The 17528-nt window shown below is 42.9% G+C and overlaps 1 protein-coding gene across 10 annotated transcripts in view; it reads left to right on the top strand.

The window, feature by feature from the left end:
- SYNCRIP (synaptotagmin binding cytoplasmic RNA interacting protein) overlaps positions 1-17528 on the top strand; it is a 56717-nt gene that overhangs the window by 26438 nt on the left and 12751 nt on the right. For all 10 annotated transcript variants that reach the window (XR_012883174.1, XR_012883175.1, XM_075862114.1 and 7 more), the window contains 6 exons: positions 1053-1160; positions 4472-4585; positions 4715-4891; positions 11557-11692; positions 12666-12871; positions 16161-16310. Coding sequence is in view for 8 of the 10 variants with exons in the window: in XM_075862114.1 (XP_075718229.1) it covers positions 1053-1160; positions 4472-4585; positions 4715-4891; positions 11557-11692; positions 12666-12871; positions 16161-16310 (891 nt within the window). In the remaining 2 variants the exon portion in view is untranslated. The remainder of the gene's footprint in view (positions 1-1052; positions 1161-4471; positions 4586-4714; positions 4892-11556; positions 11693-12665; positions 12872-16160; positions 16311-17528) is intronic.

Below are 17528 nucleotides of genomic sequence, written 5' to 3'. Positions count from 1 at the left end.
GAAGTGGATTTATTTTTATATATATATATATATATATATATATATATTTGGCTTTGCTATGTGAAGGGTGAATTCAGCAGCAGAGTCTACTATGATACCTGTAAAGTTTGCAGTTTATTTAAGCTAAAAATTGACGAATAAATCCAAGAAATAGTTGAATTTCCTCATCTTATAAGTATTAAAATACAATCCCCTAGGCAGACTCGTCCCTTTTACAATGTCAGAGGGGTGATTTCATCATTTAGAGTGTAAGCTCAATGGGCAGGAAGCTCTCGCCTTTTGTCTCACGGTTTTGTTTTGATTTGTCATTTTACTTTTTAGTTGTTTTCCCAGTTGTAAAGCGCTGCCGAATATGTTGGCATCTCTAAATAAAAATGACAGAAGGTAGAAGGTGTAATTAGAGTGCAGGTGTAGAAGTGCTGTTCCTTTTAAAAAGACTACATATCCTGACATTTCCTTTAGCATGTCACCTCATCTCTGGCTCGACACTGCCTTCCCCCGTCACTGTCCTGACAAGGTGATACAAATGACTGATAAACGGGCTAGACGCAGCCACGATGAGTGTGAACAGTCCTGAGGCTGGTGAGGAGACTGCTTGAGTCATTCACAGTACATGTGGTGTGAATTAAACTCTGTGTTTAGTTGGTGCATATCTTTTAGCCACACCCTTATTAAAGTTACTGCTCATGATTCTGAGGGTATGTTCACACGCTAAACAAAAAATGGCTGTAAAATGCAGAGCCGTTTTCAAGGGAAAACCGCCTCTGATTTACAGCCGTTTTTAAGCACCAAGCATTTTTTAATGCAATTTTACGGCTGTTTTTCTATTGACCCAATCAAAAACGGCTCAAGAAGTGACATGCACTTGCTTTTGTGGGGCAGTTTTTTTACGTGCCGGTTTTTCAAACAGCCGCTTAAATTTATTTTATGTAACTTTGGTGGCTTTAACCGAAGTGCACTTATTACACCTGAAAATGACAAGCGATTAGAAATTTCCTTTTTCTTGTGGTTTGTTATTAATAGTTTTGTTTTATATTTTATTCCTCTTGCAGAATAAAAGTGCCTTTTTATGTGGAGTTATGAAGACCTACAGGCAGCGAGAGAAACAAGGGACCAAAGTTGCGGATTCTAGTAAAGGACCAGATGAGTCCAAAATAAAGGCATGTTTGTTTATATTTTAAATACTACTTTTGGGCCATAAAAATAAGGGTACTTTTAGAAAGTGATAACATTTTATATCTCAATAACCGATCTGATGGGGGGGGGGGGTTACTGGGCAAAATTTTTAAAGCTTCGTTTTCCACTTGATGCTACTATAATATATACTGCTATGCTGCCCAGATACTATATAGTATAGTTCTAAGCATCAACCTCTCTCTACTGTTCAGACAGTTGCCCTGATACTACATGTCTCCATTGTGCTTTGGGGGCCGCATGCTAAAGTAAGCTGAATTGACACTGGCTAGGGCAGAGAAAAGTGAGAACCTCTGATAAGGTCCCCTTTTAGAAGCCGTTCTTGCCTAAACATTCCCACTTACGTCTTTCCATGTCTTCATTTTGAAGCGCCGCTCCCCTGGTTATCCAGGTCTTCTCTCTGCCAGCCCTCCCATTCTCTGTTCCGGAAAATGGCTGCTGATGGAGTGGCATGTGATGCGACTCCATCCATCCATCAGCGTCTTCCATTGTAACACACTTCATCTGCGCTAGTTTTCTGATGCGCAGATGATGGTGTTATACAAAGCTTTCATCTGAACTTGTACACTAAAACTAGTGCAGACGCAGTGCATTACAATAGACCATCCTGATGGATGGAGTCGTGTCACGTATCCCTCCATCAGCAGCCTTTTTCAGGTTGAGAACAGAGGGTATGCTGGGAAGAATACTTGAATAACCGCGGGCTGTGCTTCAAAATGCAATAAAAAGGCGCGGAAGTTAACACTGTGGCACAGACTTATTAATACAGTCTAAGATTTAGACAGCGTAAAGTTAGATCGGGCAGTCAGAAGATGCGCCAAATTTATGACCGTGGTGCGCACTGTATGAAAAATTTGGCGTGCCTTGCTAGACATGTTGGACACTGTTCTCTTCAATATACCAAATCCTGGTTGGCTAAGTTTATGACCATTTTGGTGCATTTGAAGCCACGCCACTTTCTGCATCTGTTCTTTGGCTCATTTGCTTCATAAATAGGTATTTTTCTTTTTAGTAAGTGGCATATATCTCCCTACCAACTGTTTAAAACACAGTGGTGCAGATTTACTATTCATACTGTGCACTGGATTTATTGACTGTTTTAGACACTTTTTTTTTTTTTTTCCCCTGACATTTATGACATGGCTTAGTGGTAAAGGAGGCGTGATCAAGCAGAAAGGGCCTTCACTAAAAAACGCAAAATCGCACCAAAATGTTGGTGCAAAAAAAAAAAACGTACAAGAACGAAGCCAACCAAGACGTGGTATGCGGAAGTGAAGTCCCTAACTAGATGTGCCAAATTTTTTATATATCATTCACTACTTTGATACAATTGGCGTATTTTCTGACTCTTGGAAGTTTACACCGTCTAAAACGTAGACACTCTTAATAAATCTGCCCAATTCTAAATAAAGTGGCTAACCCCTTTAATATATTTAATATTGTGGCGCTCATTGCGTGTTCATGGCCCTGCTGTGTGATCAAGAAAAGCTAACAGTGAACATGGGGCAATGCCTAGAGTGTTGGTGACTTAACAAAGGCAGCCCCCTCCTTTGTCTGCAACTCTATCATTCTTGATTGACAGCTGTACCCCTTCACTGGTGAACGTACATGTACGTCAGACCGTAGAATATTGAAGGGGATAGGTATTTGTAAATGTTCCCATAAAACCGAAACACTCAGACATTAAAATTACAACGCCAAGGAGGGCAAGCCGTACGGTTATGCAAATCAAGAAAGAAGCAGATGTCGCGAAGATCTGCAAACAATCACATTTTTAAGCACCTATCTCCAATCCATGGCATGTGTGAGGGACATAAAAGGCAGATTGCAAGCAAAAGTTTTTAGCCACATGAAATCTCAAAAATCAGATGAAGTGGTGTGGAATGATTGTGTGATGCCTCCTGTTTGTCGATGTGCCAGTTATCGCCACTTGGTGCAGACTGAGAGGGACCGAATCCTTGAACTGAGAGACCTTGGTTTTTCACTCCGGCAGATCGCTACTTACCTAGGCAGAGATGTTGGCACGGTTTAACGTTGCGTGTCCCGGAGGTTGGGAGAACAAGAATGAACGGTGATGACATAAAGAGGTGCGCAGAGGCGAAACTCTACACGGATGGATCATCTGATTGGAAGAATGGCGCGTAGTAATCCTGTACTTCAAGTGAAATTGGACGTCACATCCCAAGCCTAGGATGGCAAACAGTGTCCACACTAACCATCAGAAGGCGTTTGCACGAGATTGGGCTTTGAGCCAGATGTCTAGGTGCAGGAGTTCCGTTGACCACACACACCACTGCTCTCAAAGGCTAATATGGTGCATAACAAGATGGCAATGGAGGCTAGAAAGGAAGTCTTTCCTATTCATCGGTTAGTCCAGCTTTTGTTTCGGATGCAATGATAGCTGGAGATTGGTCTGGAGACTTAAGAGGCCTTCACAAGGGAACGTCACACCTGTCCTACTTCCCGAGATTATGCTGTGGAGTGGCATAATGTACGATAGCCACACTCCTAGTCTTCATTTCAGGTACACTAACAGCTCGGGGTCACGTTGATTTGGTTGGGAAACCAGTGGTACAGTCATTTCTCCAAAGTGTCCCAGAAGCCGTTTTTCAGCAGGACAATGCTACTGTGAGCAGACTGCGTGGCCTAAACGTTTCTACCATGGACTGCAGCGTCTCTGGATTTGTCTCCGATCGAGCACATCTGGGACGTCATTTGTTGACAATTGCAAAGGGCCAGCCACCAATCTTGAAGATTTGCACGCTCAAGGGCATTCAGCATGGCATAACATTCCTCAGACAACCATTAATAACCTCATTGATAGCATGCCATGGCGTGTATTTCTGCACGTGGCGCTCATACGCTATACTGAAAAAATCAAAATCAGATCATTAACATGTCTCGATTTCCAAAACTCTTCCTTCTTGGTGTTGCAATTTCAATGTTGAAGGCCCTGTGCACATGACCGTAAAAATCTTCCGCAATTACGGACCCATGCACTTCTATTGTCCACAGACACTTTCCCGTTTATTGACGGGAAGGTGTCTGGGCCGTAGAAGGGCATTTTACGGGCTGTGCTCCCATACTTTCTATGGGAGCACGGGCCGAGAATGCGGGCGGGCGGCCATGCCCGCAATTGCGGCCTGTAATAACGGGCAAGGCCGTGTGCAGGAGTGTAGCTTATGTCATACTTTCATTGAAGAAAACCACAATCACTGATGATTGTTCTACTTTTATCTTTTATTTCAATGTTTTTTTTTAAACCCTTTTTTTTTAGGCTCTTCTTGAAAGAACAGGATATACTCTAGATGTGACAACTGGTCAAAGAAAATATGGTGGTCCACCACCAAGTACAGTTCACTCAGGACAGCAACCTTCAGTTGGCACAGAGGTGAAAAAAAAAAATATAAATAAAAAGATATATATATATATATATATATATATATATATATATATATATATATATATATATATTAAAAATTTTGGGGTTTTACTCATGTAGTATTTCTTTTTTTTTTAGATATTTGTGGGCAAAATTCCTAGAGACCTTTTTGAAGATGAGCTTGTTCCACTATTTGAAAAGGCTGGGCCAATTTGGGATCTCCGTTTAATGATGGATCCTTTAACTGGTTTAAATAGAGGTTATGCGTTTGTGACATTTTGTACGAAAGAGGCTGCCCAGGAGGCTGTCAAGTTGGTAAGTGTCATGTTTAATAGATTAGTTATTGTACCATATACTACAATGAAAGTTGTTTTTGTTTTCTTGGCAGGCAATTTGGGCATCATTCACATTGCTTTGTGGAGAGCAGATCTCCCAAACGCAGTGTGAATTAGTTACTTCAATTGAAAAGACACGTCTATCCAGTTCAACCCTTCTCAGATCAATTATGTACTATTCATTGATAAATTCTAAAACTCAATGGCGTTTGCGGCAGGCAGCTACATAGCGTCAATCAGTCAATGGTGGAGGGGACATTAAGAGGTGGTGGGAGCGCTCTCCTCATGAATACATGTGCTGTATATCTTAGCTGCTATTACCCAAAGAAAGAAATTGTTGCTGTGCAATTTGGTCAAGTAACCAGCTTCCCTGTCACTATAATATTCTATCTTAACCTCTTCACGCCGAAGGACGGATATATCCGTCCTCTGCAGCTGCTAGTTCTCGCAGGAGGACGGATATATCCGTCCTGTGATGTCGCGGGTACTGCCAGTGTACCCACGCGATCAGCGGCAGGAGTACAGCTGTTATACACAGCCTGGCTTCTGCTGCAACTGCCGGAATCGAAGCGCGCTCCGATTCCGGCAGTTTAACCCATTAAATGGCGCTGTCAATAGTGACAGCGGCATCTAATGTGTTTGACAGAGGGAGGGAGATCCCTCTGTCACCCCATCGGCGCCCCCGCAAAAATCGCGGGTCGCCGTCGGGTTTCCATGGCAGTGGGGTTCTAACAAAGACCCCCAGGTCTGCCTTCAGCATCTGCCTGTTAGGTCATGCCTCCGACATCGCCTAACAGGTTGCCTGTCCGTTTTACACTGCCAGGCAATAATGCATTGGTATACTAAGTATACCAAAGCATTATATATGCGATCAACAGATCGCATAGTGAAGTCCCCTGGTGGGACTAAAAAAAAAAAAATGTCAATCCGTTAAAGAGGCTCTGTCACCAGATTTTGCAACCCCTATCTGCTATTGCAGCAGATAGGCGCTGCAATGTAGATTACAGTAACGTTTTTATTTTTCAAAAACGAGCATTTTTGGCCAAGTTATGGCCATTTTTGTATTTATGCAAATGAGGCTTGCAAAAGTACAACTGGGCGTGTTGAAAAGTAAAAGTACAACTGGGCGTGTATTATGTGCGTACATCGGGGCGTGTTTACTACTTTTACTAGCTGGGCGTTCTGACGAGAAGTATCATCCACTTCTCTTCATAACGCCCAGCTTCTGGCAGTGCAGATCTGTGACGTCACTCACAGGTCCTGCATAGTGTCGGCCACATCGGCACCAGAGGCTACAGTTGATTCTGCAGCAGCATCAGCGTTTGCAGGTAAGTAGCTACATCGACTTACCTGCAAACGCCGATGCTGCTGCAGAATCATCTGTAGCCTCTGGTGCCGGCTCGTCTGACACGATGCAGGACCTGGGGAAGTGACGTCACAGCGTGATCTCTCGAGAACACGGCTGTGTCTGCACTGCCAGAAGCTGGGCGTTCTGAAGAGAAGTGGATGATACTTCTCATCACAACGCCCAGCTAGTAAAAGTAGTAAACACGCCCCGATGTACGCACATAATACACGCCCAGTTGTACTTTTACTTTTCAACACGCCCAGTTGTACTTTTGCAAGCCTCATTTGCATAAATACAAAAATGGTCATAACTTGGCCAAAAATACTAGTTTTTTAAAAATAAAAACGTTACTGTAATCTACATTGCAGCGCCTATCTGCTGCAATAGCAGATAGGGGTTGCAAAATCTGATGACAGAGCCTCTTTAAATAAAGTTGGTCAAAAAAAAATAATTATTACCGTGAAAATCAAATAAAAAGTATAAGTAAAAATGTCAAAACAAATCACACATACACATATATGGTATCCCCGCGATCGTAACGACTTGAACACATTAATTAAACTGCCGGATGAACGGCGTCCAAAAAACAACGGCAAAATTCGCTTTTTTCTCCCATTCCCCCCCCCCCATAAAAAATTAAATAAAAATTAATCTATAAGTCCTATGTACCCCAAAATAGTACTAATGAAAACTACACATTGGCCCGCAAAAATCAAGCCCACATACGACCACATTGACGGAAAAATAAAAACGTTACGGCTCTTGGAATGCGGCGATGCAAAAACAAGTAATATTTTTCTAAAAGGCTTTTTATTGTGCAAACGTAGGAAAACATATAAAACCTTTACATATTTGGTATCCCCGTAATCGTGCCGACCCATCGAATAAAGGTAACGTTATTTACGCTGCATAGTAAACGGCGTAAATTTATAACGTGAAAATTAATGCTGGAATAGCTGCTTATTTTCAATACTCTCCTAAAATAAAGTTAATAAAAGTTAATCAATATATTATAAGCATCTAAAAATGGTACAATTACAAAATACAACTCATCCCGCAAAAAACAAGCCCTTATACGGCTATGTCGACGGAATAAAAAAAAAGTTACGACTCTTGGAATGCGACCGTGAAAAAACAAAAAATAGTCCTTGGTCATTAATGTGCAAAATGGCCCGGTCATTAAGGGGTTAAATAGAGCATCCTTTTCTGATGATAAATCTTCTATAAGGCCTATCTAAAATGCGCTACTAAATGCAATCTAGTGAGTTAAACTGCAAACCAAATATTACCTGTACAGTATGCTAATGCAGACTCGTAAGCCCTCTCTCTGCTGCTTGTTGGCCGAGAGGGCTCAAGTTAGGACTTCTTACTGCTACTCGGGCTCAGTGAAAAATGCTGAAAACCCCAAATCCTAAGGGATGCTGAGACTTTGGCTTATATGGACACAAGAGTACAATTTATTTCAAGGGAATTTACCTCCGTTCATGCTGCTCTCGCTGAGAGCAGGATGAGGTAGTGAAAGGCACCCTGATTTCATCTGTCATTCGCGTGGAATTACAGTATGCGGTTTCACTAAATATACAGTTTATTAGTTGCTGTGAGCACTTTAACTTGGAGTGTGGCGTATTCATGAGCGGCTTTCCCCGTTCCCTCGCCACTAATTGCCAGTTTTCTCCTTATGCCTGTCAATACTTCATGCTGCTCTGAGATGTGCTCATTAAGGAAATATCAGCAAATCTTTTGTGTTTAACCCCTTAGTGACCACCAATACGCCTTTTCACGGCAGTCACTAAGGGGCCTTTTGCTAGCCTGCCCCGTTTTCACCGGGGCCCAGTTTAAGCCCTGCACGGTTGTCCCGTGCAGGCTGGAGCCGGGGCTCGGTTGTCTGATGACAGCCGGGCTCCTGCTCCAAACTCCTGCGATCCAAATTTATTTAGCTCGCGGCCGTTAAACCCGTTAAATAGCTCCCTCTCTCACCCATCGGCGGCCCGCAAATGCAATCGTGGATCTCCGATGGGGTGTCATGGCAGCCGGGGGCCTGATAAAAACCCCCAGGTCTTCCCTGGGCATATGCCTATTAGGAAGCGCCAGAGGCACGTCCTAATAGATTGCCTGTTATATTTGGCACCCGATGTTTAAATAACCCCCTGAGCAGTCAACTGGCGTGTACTGGCAAAGGGGCGTATTACTATGGCTGTGACACTGTCCAATCAGATTTGGACCGTGCCACAGCAAGAGCGAGGAGAGAGAGTGTCTGATTGCAGTCTTTTCACCCGAACTGGCAAGGGGGCGTGTCACTGCTACGGACAGTGTAAGAGCTGTGGAGCGCTTACACTGTCCGTAGCACAGACGCCACCTTGCCAGTACGGCAGACAATACAAGACTAATCTCTCACAAGAGCTGAAGAGATGAGAGCGCTCTCTCCTCTCCACAGCTTTTACACTGTCCGTAGCCGTGACACGCCCCCTTGCCAGTTCGGCAGAAGACTAATCTTAAAAAGGGACGGTGTGTGCGCGTGCGCACACTCTCTCTACTCTCTCTTGCTGTAACACTGTCCATATCTGATTGGACAGTGTCACAGCCATAGTAACACGACCCGTTGACTGTTCAGGGGGTTATTTAAATATCGGGCGCCCAATATAACTGCACCAATATCTAAATAACGGAGGGAGGTAGAAAAAAAATGTAAAGTGTCCCAGGGTTTGTTCAGCCCTCCCCATTACATGCTGCACATGTATGGGGAGGTGAAAGATTCTCTTTAGCATGTCTTTCCAACCACAGGTGCAGTTCCAATTAGAAGAAATTAAAACAACCTTGCATATGTAAGCTTTTACCATAGAATATTCCTAAAGTGTTTTTTTTTATTATCTTCTGATAGTGTTTGCCCCCCTTTTTTGGGCAAGAAATATTTGAATGTAACACTTGCGCAGCGGTTGCCATAAATCCCATTGAGCTATATGAAAAGTACGGCAACTGGGAATTGGCAAACTAGGGTTATCAGACCCCTGTTCTCCCAATATGTGTAGCATCACCTCTGGTATCCTTACATGGTAACATTGTTTGTAAGGCAGATAAAAATGTCTATTCAGTACAGCATATTCTCCTGCAATGCTGATCCAGAATAAGGGGAAAAAACATCAAAGCCAATTTTTCTCATCTTAGGCCCTGTTCACATACTTTTTTGCAGTCAGAAAAATGTTGAGGCAGATTTTGACCTAATTGCACTCTTTACCGCGTTTTCCGGACGTGGCCATTGAGCGCCGTGGCCATAAAAAACTGTCTCTGCCTCCCATTGATATCAATGGGAAACACCCAAAGAAAGGGCATGATGCTTCTTTGGGAGGCGATTTCGGCCACTTTGTGACGCGGTTTCCACCGCACAAAAAACTGTGTACAGGGCCTTAGAGTAGAAAATCCTTCTCGACTCCAAATATGGCAATCAAAAAAAAATGCCTGGAACATTGAATCAACTCCTTGAAAAAACTTACTTTTCCAGCAAAATTCCCCAATCGTTTATTTACCCTATTATACCACCTTATTATGCCCGTATGTACTCCACCCTGCTTACATATGCCCCCATTATAAACTGAAATACCAGTAAAACTACCAAGCAAAATCTGCGCTTCCAAAGTCAAACAGCTCATTACACCCCTAGATTAATTCCTTGAGGCGTGTAGCTTCCAAAATGGGGTGTGTGTTATGTTTTGGCACCTCAAGGCTTTGAGCCCAGTAGCACACTAGGGCCACAAATGGGATATTTAAAAAAAAAATATATAATAATAATTAGAGAATCAGGGTAATAAATAGTTGTTTCTCTGTTAAAGAGGCTCTGTCACCAGATTTTGCAACCCCTATCTGCTATTGCAGCAGATCGGCGCTGCAATGTAGATTACAGTAACGTTTTTATTTTTAAAAAAACGAGCATTTTTGGCCAAGTTATGACCATTTTTGTATTTATGCAAATGAGGCTTGCAAAAGTACAACTGGGCGTGTTGAAAAGTAAAAGTACAACTGGGCGTGTATTATGTGCGTACATCGGGGCGTGTTTACTACTTTTACTAGCTGGGCGTTCTGATGAGAGGTATCATCCACTTCTCTTCATAACGCCCAGCTTCTGGCAGTGCAGATCTGTGACGTCACTCACAGGTCCTGCATCGTGTCGGCCACATCGGCACCAGAGGCTACAGTTGATTCTGCAGCAGCATCAGTGTTTGCAGGTAAGTAGCTACATCGATTTACCTGCAAACGCCGATGCTGCTGCAGAATCATCTGTAGCCTCTGGTGCCGATGTGTCCTCGCTCGTCTGACACGATGCAGGACCTGTGAGTGACGACACAGCGTGATCTCTCGAACACGCTGTGTCTGCACTGCCAGAAGCTGGGCGTTCTGAAGAGAAGTGGATGATACTTCTATACACAACGCCCAGCTAGTAAAAGTAGTAAACACGCCCCGATGTACGCACATAATACACGCCCAGTTGTACTTTTACTTTTCAACACGCCCAGTTGTACTTTTGCAAGCCTCATTTGCATAAATACAAAAATGGTCATAACTTGGCCAAAAATGCTCGTTTTTTAAAAATAAAAACGTTACTGTAATCTACATTGCAGCGCCTATCTGCTGCAATAGCAGATAGGGGTTGCAAAATCTGGTGACAGAGCCTCTTTGACTGCTGTGTTACAGATGAGAGATTTAAAATTTAATATCTGCAAAAAAAATCTCCACTGGCTTGGATAAGTAAAAGCACTACAAAGTTAAAACCACATAAAGTGACACCTGTCAGATTTGAATAATTCAGTCTGGAAGGTCAAAACTGGCTGCGGCGGTATTAAAGGGATATTCCCGGACACAAACATCACCTATACACTAGATCAGTAAATTTGACCCATGCGCCTGTCAACTACCATAGAGTTTGAATGTAGCAGCAGCGTGCATGCTTTATTACTGGGGTTGGGAGACACTGGTTCTAGCAATAGGTGGGTCAACATGCACTTTTACATTTTGCGTCTCCCTTATTTCCGCATAGATTGTTAGCTCTTGTGAGCAGGGTTCTCACTCTTGTTTGAATTGTAAGTTAGTTTTGTCACTATGTAATGTCTGATATTAAAATAGCAGACATTGGCACTATAAAAATAAAGATTATTATAAGATTAAGTGGGGGTTCAAGCGTTCAGCCCCCACTGATCTTACATTTATCACGTATCCAGCAGATCGGTGTTAAATGTTTGTGGCCAGAATACCCCTTTAGTCTAAACATTTCTCTTCATACATTTTCATTTATTTTATTTTTTTTACAGTACAATAACCATGAAATTCGATCAGGAAAGCATATTGGTGTGTGCATCTCTGTTGCCAATAATAGACTTTTTGTTGGGTCTATTCCAAAAAGTAAAACAAAGGAACAAATTGTTGAAGAATTTAGCAAAGTCACTGGTAAGTGGTTGTTTTAATAAGGCCCGATTCACATCGCGTTTATTCTATCCGCCGGATGCATACATTTTTAAACACTAAAAAATATTGAACCATATGGCTCGGCGTATACATAGACTAATGGGTTAAACGTAGCACAAAATAGCATCTGTTTGTCATGGTTTACGTCGGGATACTGTTTTTTGAAAGTACTGAAAAGTGTAGTCTGCTACGCTATTCTGTACTTACAAAAAGTATACGCGGCGTAACGTCTTTGTAGCATTGATCTCAATGGACGACATATGCAAACGTAATGCTATAGGTGTGTATCCATTTACATACAGTATATCTATCCATCTTTTTTTCTTTTGGTTTGTCTTCTATCAGCGTTCACTTGAGAAAAATTTAGACGGTTTTTAGGTAAAAAACGGACAAACCTTTACCGACGTATGAGTGTGCTAAATGTACACGTTTAAAAAAAACTGACGTAAACGGAAAATGGTACAAGTTTTCAACAATCCGCATTTTTTATAAAAAAAAAAAAGTATACGTCCGGCGGATAACACAAACGCGATGTGGATGGGGTCTAAGAGACCTAGAATACGGTTGGTTTTGTTTTTTTGTGGGATTGTTTTCATAAAAGGTTTTAAACAAAAAAAAATTCTTCGTTAAAACATTAGATGCAACTTATTCACATATAAAATTGCCAGTGAAACCACTGTTTTTGACCCCATTTGTAATGTCTGGTATGATTACGATTCATTAAACTCAACAATTGTCCCAATTTCGAAGACTAACTTGCATGCTCTTTTTTAAATATTTTATTTCGAGCTGTAGCATCCTGTAAAAATAAAACTAGAACCTGGGTTCAACTTTGCAGCTGCAGTATCTTCCGTATAAAGTTGTTGTTTTTTGGGTGGCTGGGGGAATATTGTTTTTTCCTGCTTATATTCATTGTATTTCTGCCTCATGCTTCTTAAACTTGTCATTGTTTCAGAGGGTCTTACTGATGTCATATTGTATCATCAGCCAGATGATAAGAAAAAGAATAGGGGTTTCTGCTTTCTGGAGTATGAGGATCATAAAACAGCTGCTCAAGCTAGACGTCGGCTAATGAGTGGCAAAGTAAAAGTATGGGGCAATGTTGTGACTGTGGAATGGGCAGACCCAATTGAAGATCCTGATCCAGAGGTCATGGCAAAGGTAATGTAATTAAATTTTGACAACTACTTTTCATACCCATTGAGGCACCTTTTCTTTACAGATGCGTATTCAGGGACGTTAAAGGGGTTATCCCATTAGTCATTTCTCGTCTTTTTTTGTCTTTTTCTATGTAGGGATGCACGATGCATCGAAACTTCAATACTGTTTCGATACTCTGCATCCCCAAACGGTTCGATACCGTTGTTTCATGTATTTCGATACTAAGCTGCACCGCCACACAGCTCAGTATTGTAACACATGAATGAGAGCGCGGCTGCAGCTGTGTAATACAGTCATTGCCACGCTCCTGAGTCCTGACAAGTGCGCGCCGTCTGGATGAGGTAATGCTACCGGCGCTGCACTAATGATTGCCGACACTGAAGACAGAACATGGGGGCCGCACTGCAAAACACCCCCGTGTTCTGTCTTCAGTGCCTGTACCGCCACTCATTAGTTTAGCGCCAGCCTCATCACATTATGCTGACCACGCACTTAGTCAGGAGCGGGGCAATGGCTGAATTACACAGCCGCAGCCCCGCTCTATAATGGCGGAGATCAGAGAAATCTCATCGCCGCCGCTATTCCCCTGAATGCTGCGATCACAGCGGACTGCAGCATTCAGGGGAAAGGTGAGAAGGAGGGATGCCCCTGGATCGCGTCACAGGGAATTCCTGTAACGCGATCGAGGGCCACACCGTATATGGGCAGACAACCCAGGGTCTATTGAAAGACCCTAGGGCTGTCTTACCATATTTCCTGTTAGGGCATACTTTGGTATGTCCTAACAACTGCCTGTGTACTATCCGACGCTGTGACGTCACGCACTTCCTGCCCCAGGTCCTGCATCATGTCGGACGAGAGAGGACACATCGGCACCAGAGGCTACAGTTGATTCTGCAGCAGCATCAGCGTTTGCAGGTAAGTAGCTACATCGACTTACCTGCAAACGCCGATGCTGCTGCAGAATGAAATGTAGCCTCTGGTGCCGATGTGTCCTCGCTGGTCCGACACGATGCAGGACCTGGGGCAGGAAGTGAGTGACGTCACAGCGTGATCTCTCGAGAACACGCTGTGTGTCTGTGCACTGCCAGAAGCTGGGCGTTGTGAAGAGAAGTGGATGATACTTCTATACACAACGCCCAGCTAGTAAAAGAAGTAAAAACGCCCCGATGTAACGAACACAATACACGCCCAGTTGTACTTTAGAAAGCCTCATTTACATAAATATAAAAATGGTCATAACTTGGCCAAAAATGCTTGTTTTAAAAAAAAAAACAAAAAAAAAAAACTTTACTCTTATCTCCATTGCAGCGCCGATCTGCTGCAATAGGAGATAGGGGTTGCAAAATCTGGTGACAGAGCCTCTTTAACCTCCACGTGCCTCACACTAATAGTAATTAACCCCATCATGTTTCTGTCATAATGGGTTAATATGTAAGGTACATGATGGGGTTAATTACGATTAATGTGAGGCACATGGAGGTTATATTCATCATCGCACCTCGTGCCCCACAATAAGTGATAGAAAGCCGTTTTTATTTTATTTCCTTACAGCGTACACATCCTAAATGATGCAAAACATTTGTTGTGCAGGTTATTACGGCCGCGCCAATAACGAATATGTGTATGTATTGAGACTTATTTTAAGGTTTATTGTAAAAAAGGTGTATGTGTATTTTTTTAAATTTAACATTACCTTGTTTTTACTTTATTAAACTTTAATGTACTGGCATATATCTATATTACAGTACATTAGCCTGTGTACTGATAGTCCACAGGCAGCTGTTAGGACATACCTAAGTATGCCCTAACAGAAAATATGGTCAGACAGTCCTGGGGTTCTACAATGGACCCTGGGCTGTATGTCCATATATGGTATGTCCCTCAATCGCGTGACGCGATCCAAGGGGCATCCCCCGCTTCTCCTTTTCCCCTGAATTCTGCAGTCAGCTGTGATCGCAGCATTCAGGGGAATAGCGGCGGCGATAAGGTTTCTCTGATCTCGGCCAGCGGGGCTGCGGCTGTGTAATAGTCATTGCCCCGCTCCTGACAGGAAGTGCGTGCGCAGTCAGCATGAGGTGATGCGGCCGGCGTTGCACTAATGAGCGGCGGTTTAAGCACTGAAGACAGAACACGGGGGTGTTTTGCAGTTCGCCCGCCAAGTTCTGTCTTCATTGCCGGCAATCATTAGTGTAGCGCCGTCCGCATCGCATCATCCAGACCCCGCGCACTTGTTAGGACTCAGGAGCGCGGCAATGACTGTATCACGCAGCCCTGCTCTAATACATTCATGTTACTATACTTTAGCTGCGCGGTCGCACAGCTAAGTATCGAAATACATGAAATAGCGGTTTCGAACAGTTTGGGGATGCAGAGTATCGAAACAGTATCGAAGTTTCGATGCATCGTGCATCCCTAATTCAGAGAAGGCAGATCACACAAGCTCTCCGTATCAAAGTGCAGAGGGGAGAAGGGGGGAATCACACTGGCTATCAGAGTAAAGAGAAATCAATACGGGGATGAAGCTATTCTGATACATGAGAACTTGAGAATGCAATAGCATCCTTGATTCACATACCTCACGTCTAACATGTAATACTGGGAGAGACCCGTCTACATAGTATCTGGGGATTGCAAACTGCAGAACGGGCCCTGAAAATAAAGATTGCAGCCTGAAACTTGGTGCAACTTTAAAGGCCTCATGCACACGGCCGTAATCGCAGGCCGCATTTTCGAGCCATGCTCCCATACAAAGTAACGCGTTCTATCTTTCGCGCGGTACAGTTCTACAGGCACGGACGCCTATCCGTGGTGTATCGGTACGGAACGGTGTCCTCGGCCAATAGAACCGGGTGGGTCCGTAATTGCGGACCGTATTACGGTCCGCAATTACGGAGATTTTTTTACGGCCATGTGCATGGGGCCTAACTTTAGCCACTAACCCATATAAAAATATATTTTTGTCCATGTTAGGTGTCCATAGCCTTTCAAGTAATTTCAGCAAACCACATTCTGGCTGTAGGGAGAAAAAGTTCAAGTGACCAAAAAAACATTTCACTCTGAGCTGTGACTCTGTAACAACTTCAGTAACTGGTTTCAGCAGAAATAGTTTGCATAGCCGTGCCACTCTGTGACCACCCTGGATATATATAATATTGTTAAGGGGATGGTTGATATTTTTCTTTATATATTTATATTGTGAAAGCAGCAACATTTTTGTGACGAGCTTGACTTTTTAAGATGTTTTTGTTAAGAGTTCAGTTAGTATACTGTGTTTTTTCCTTTTTAGGTTAAAGTGTTATTTGTTCGCAACCTTGCAAACACAGTTACAGAAGAAATCTTAGAAAAATCATTTGGCAATTTTGGCAAACTGGAAAGAGTTAAAAAGCTGAAGGACTACGCTTTTATTCACTTTGATGATCGTGTTGGTGCCGTAAAGGTAAGTCCCTTTTTAAACTATTGTCCATGCAGAAATGAAAGAATCAGAGTTCATATTGCTTGCTGAATATGTAAAAATATATTGTGACTTTCTATAACTACTAAATTGATCATACTGTCTAATCCTACCACTGTATGTGATGGTCGAGATAAAATGAACGTTCCGTTAAAAGGGAATCTGTCCGCTCATTTTTGCCTACCAAACCAGTACCAGCGTTTAATAGGCTTTTTAAAACCATGTGCCCACAAACCTATTAATGGCTTCCTATCATCTTCTTTGCAGAGTATGGGGACGTCCATGTTCCCTCCACTGAACTTATGCGCTCCTCTCATTTCCTGCGCAGTACGCTACCTACTGTATTTGAATATCCTCGCAAGCCTACAGCGCATTGTATGACGTCAATTGATGCTAAGCGTGCTGCTGTTTATTGTACAGGATATCTATATACAGATGAGGAGTATCTATGTATGCGGCCTACAAGTGAGGAGTCAATCGCTGTCTATCAGCATACAATGCGCTGTAGACCTGCTAGGACGTTACACCACAGAAGGTAGCGTTCTGTGCCGGGCATAATGCCAGCGAGTTTAGTGAAGGGAGCAGTGTTGTCCGCATGACGTGGCACTGTCAATCCTGGGTGAAGGGGCGTAGTTAGGCATGATTAGATGCCGAGACCTGGAGCCCTTGCCGGTATTCGGACCGCCCGAGTGACTCTTTCAACTTCGTTTATTGAAATAAAGTGGATTATCTCCACAAAGAAGATGATCGCAAGCCATAGTGGGCACGTGGTTTTTAAAGGCTTACTAAACGCTGGTACTCGTTTGGTAGGCAAAAATAAGACCGACAGATTCCCTTTAACATTCATGGCCAGATTAAATGTGATGTAACCATTTGGCATGTTAGGCTGTATGGTCAGACGGATGGCTCCAGACTACAATCGGTTTCTGCTATTTGTAGAATCTTTAAATTTGTGTGTGCTTTAGTGCTGCTTTTATTTTTACACTTAGAGGCTCTGTCACCAGATTATAAGTGCCCCGTCTCCTACATAATCTGATCGGCGCTGTAATGTAGATAACAGTGGTTTTTATTTTGAAAAACAATCGTTTTTGAGCAAGTTATGAGCAATTTCAGATTTATGCTAATTCGTTTCTTAATGATCAACTGGGCGTGTGTTTACTTTTTACCAACTGGGTGTTGTACAGAGGCGTGTATGAGGCTGAC

Source organism: Rhinoderma darwinii, chromosome 4, assembly GCF_050947455.1.
Source record: "Rhinoderma darwinii isolate aRhiDar2 chromosome 4, aRhiDar2.hap1, whole genome shotgun sequence".
Taxonomy (NCBI): Eukaryota; Metazoa; Chordata; class Amphibia; order Anura; family Rhinodermatidae; genus Rhinoderma; species Rhinoderma darwinii.
Note: the sequence above shows the minus strand (reverse complement) of the source record. Positions and strands in the feature narration are given on the sequence as shown.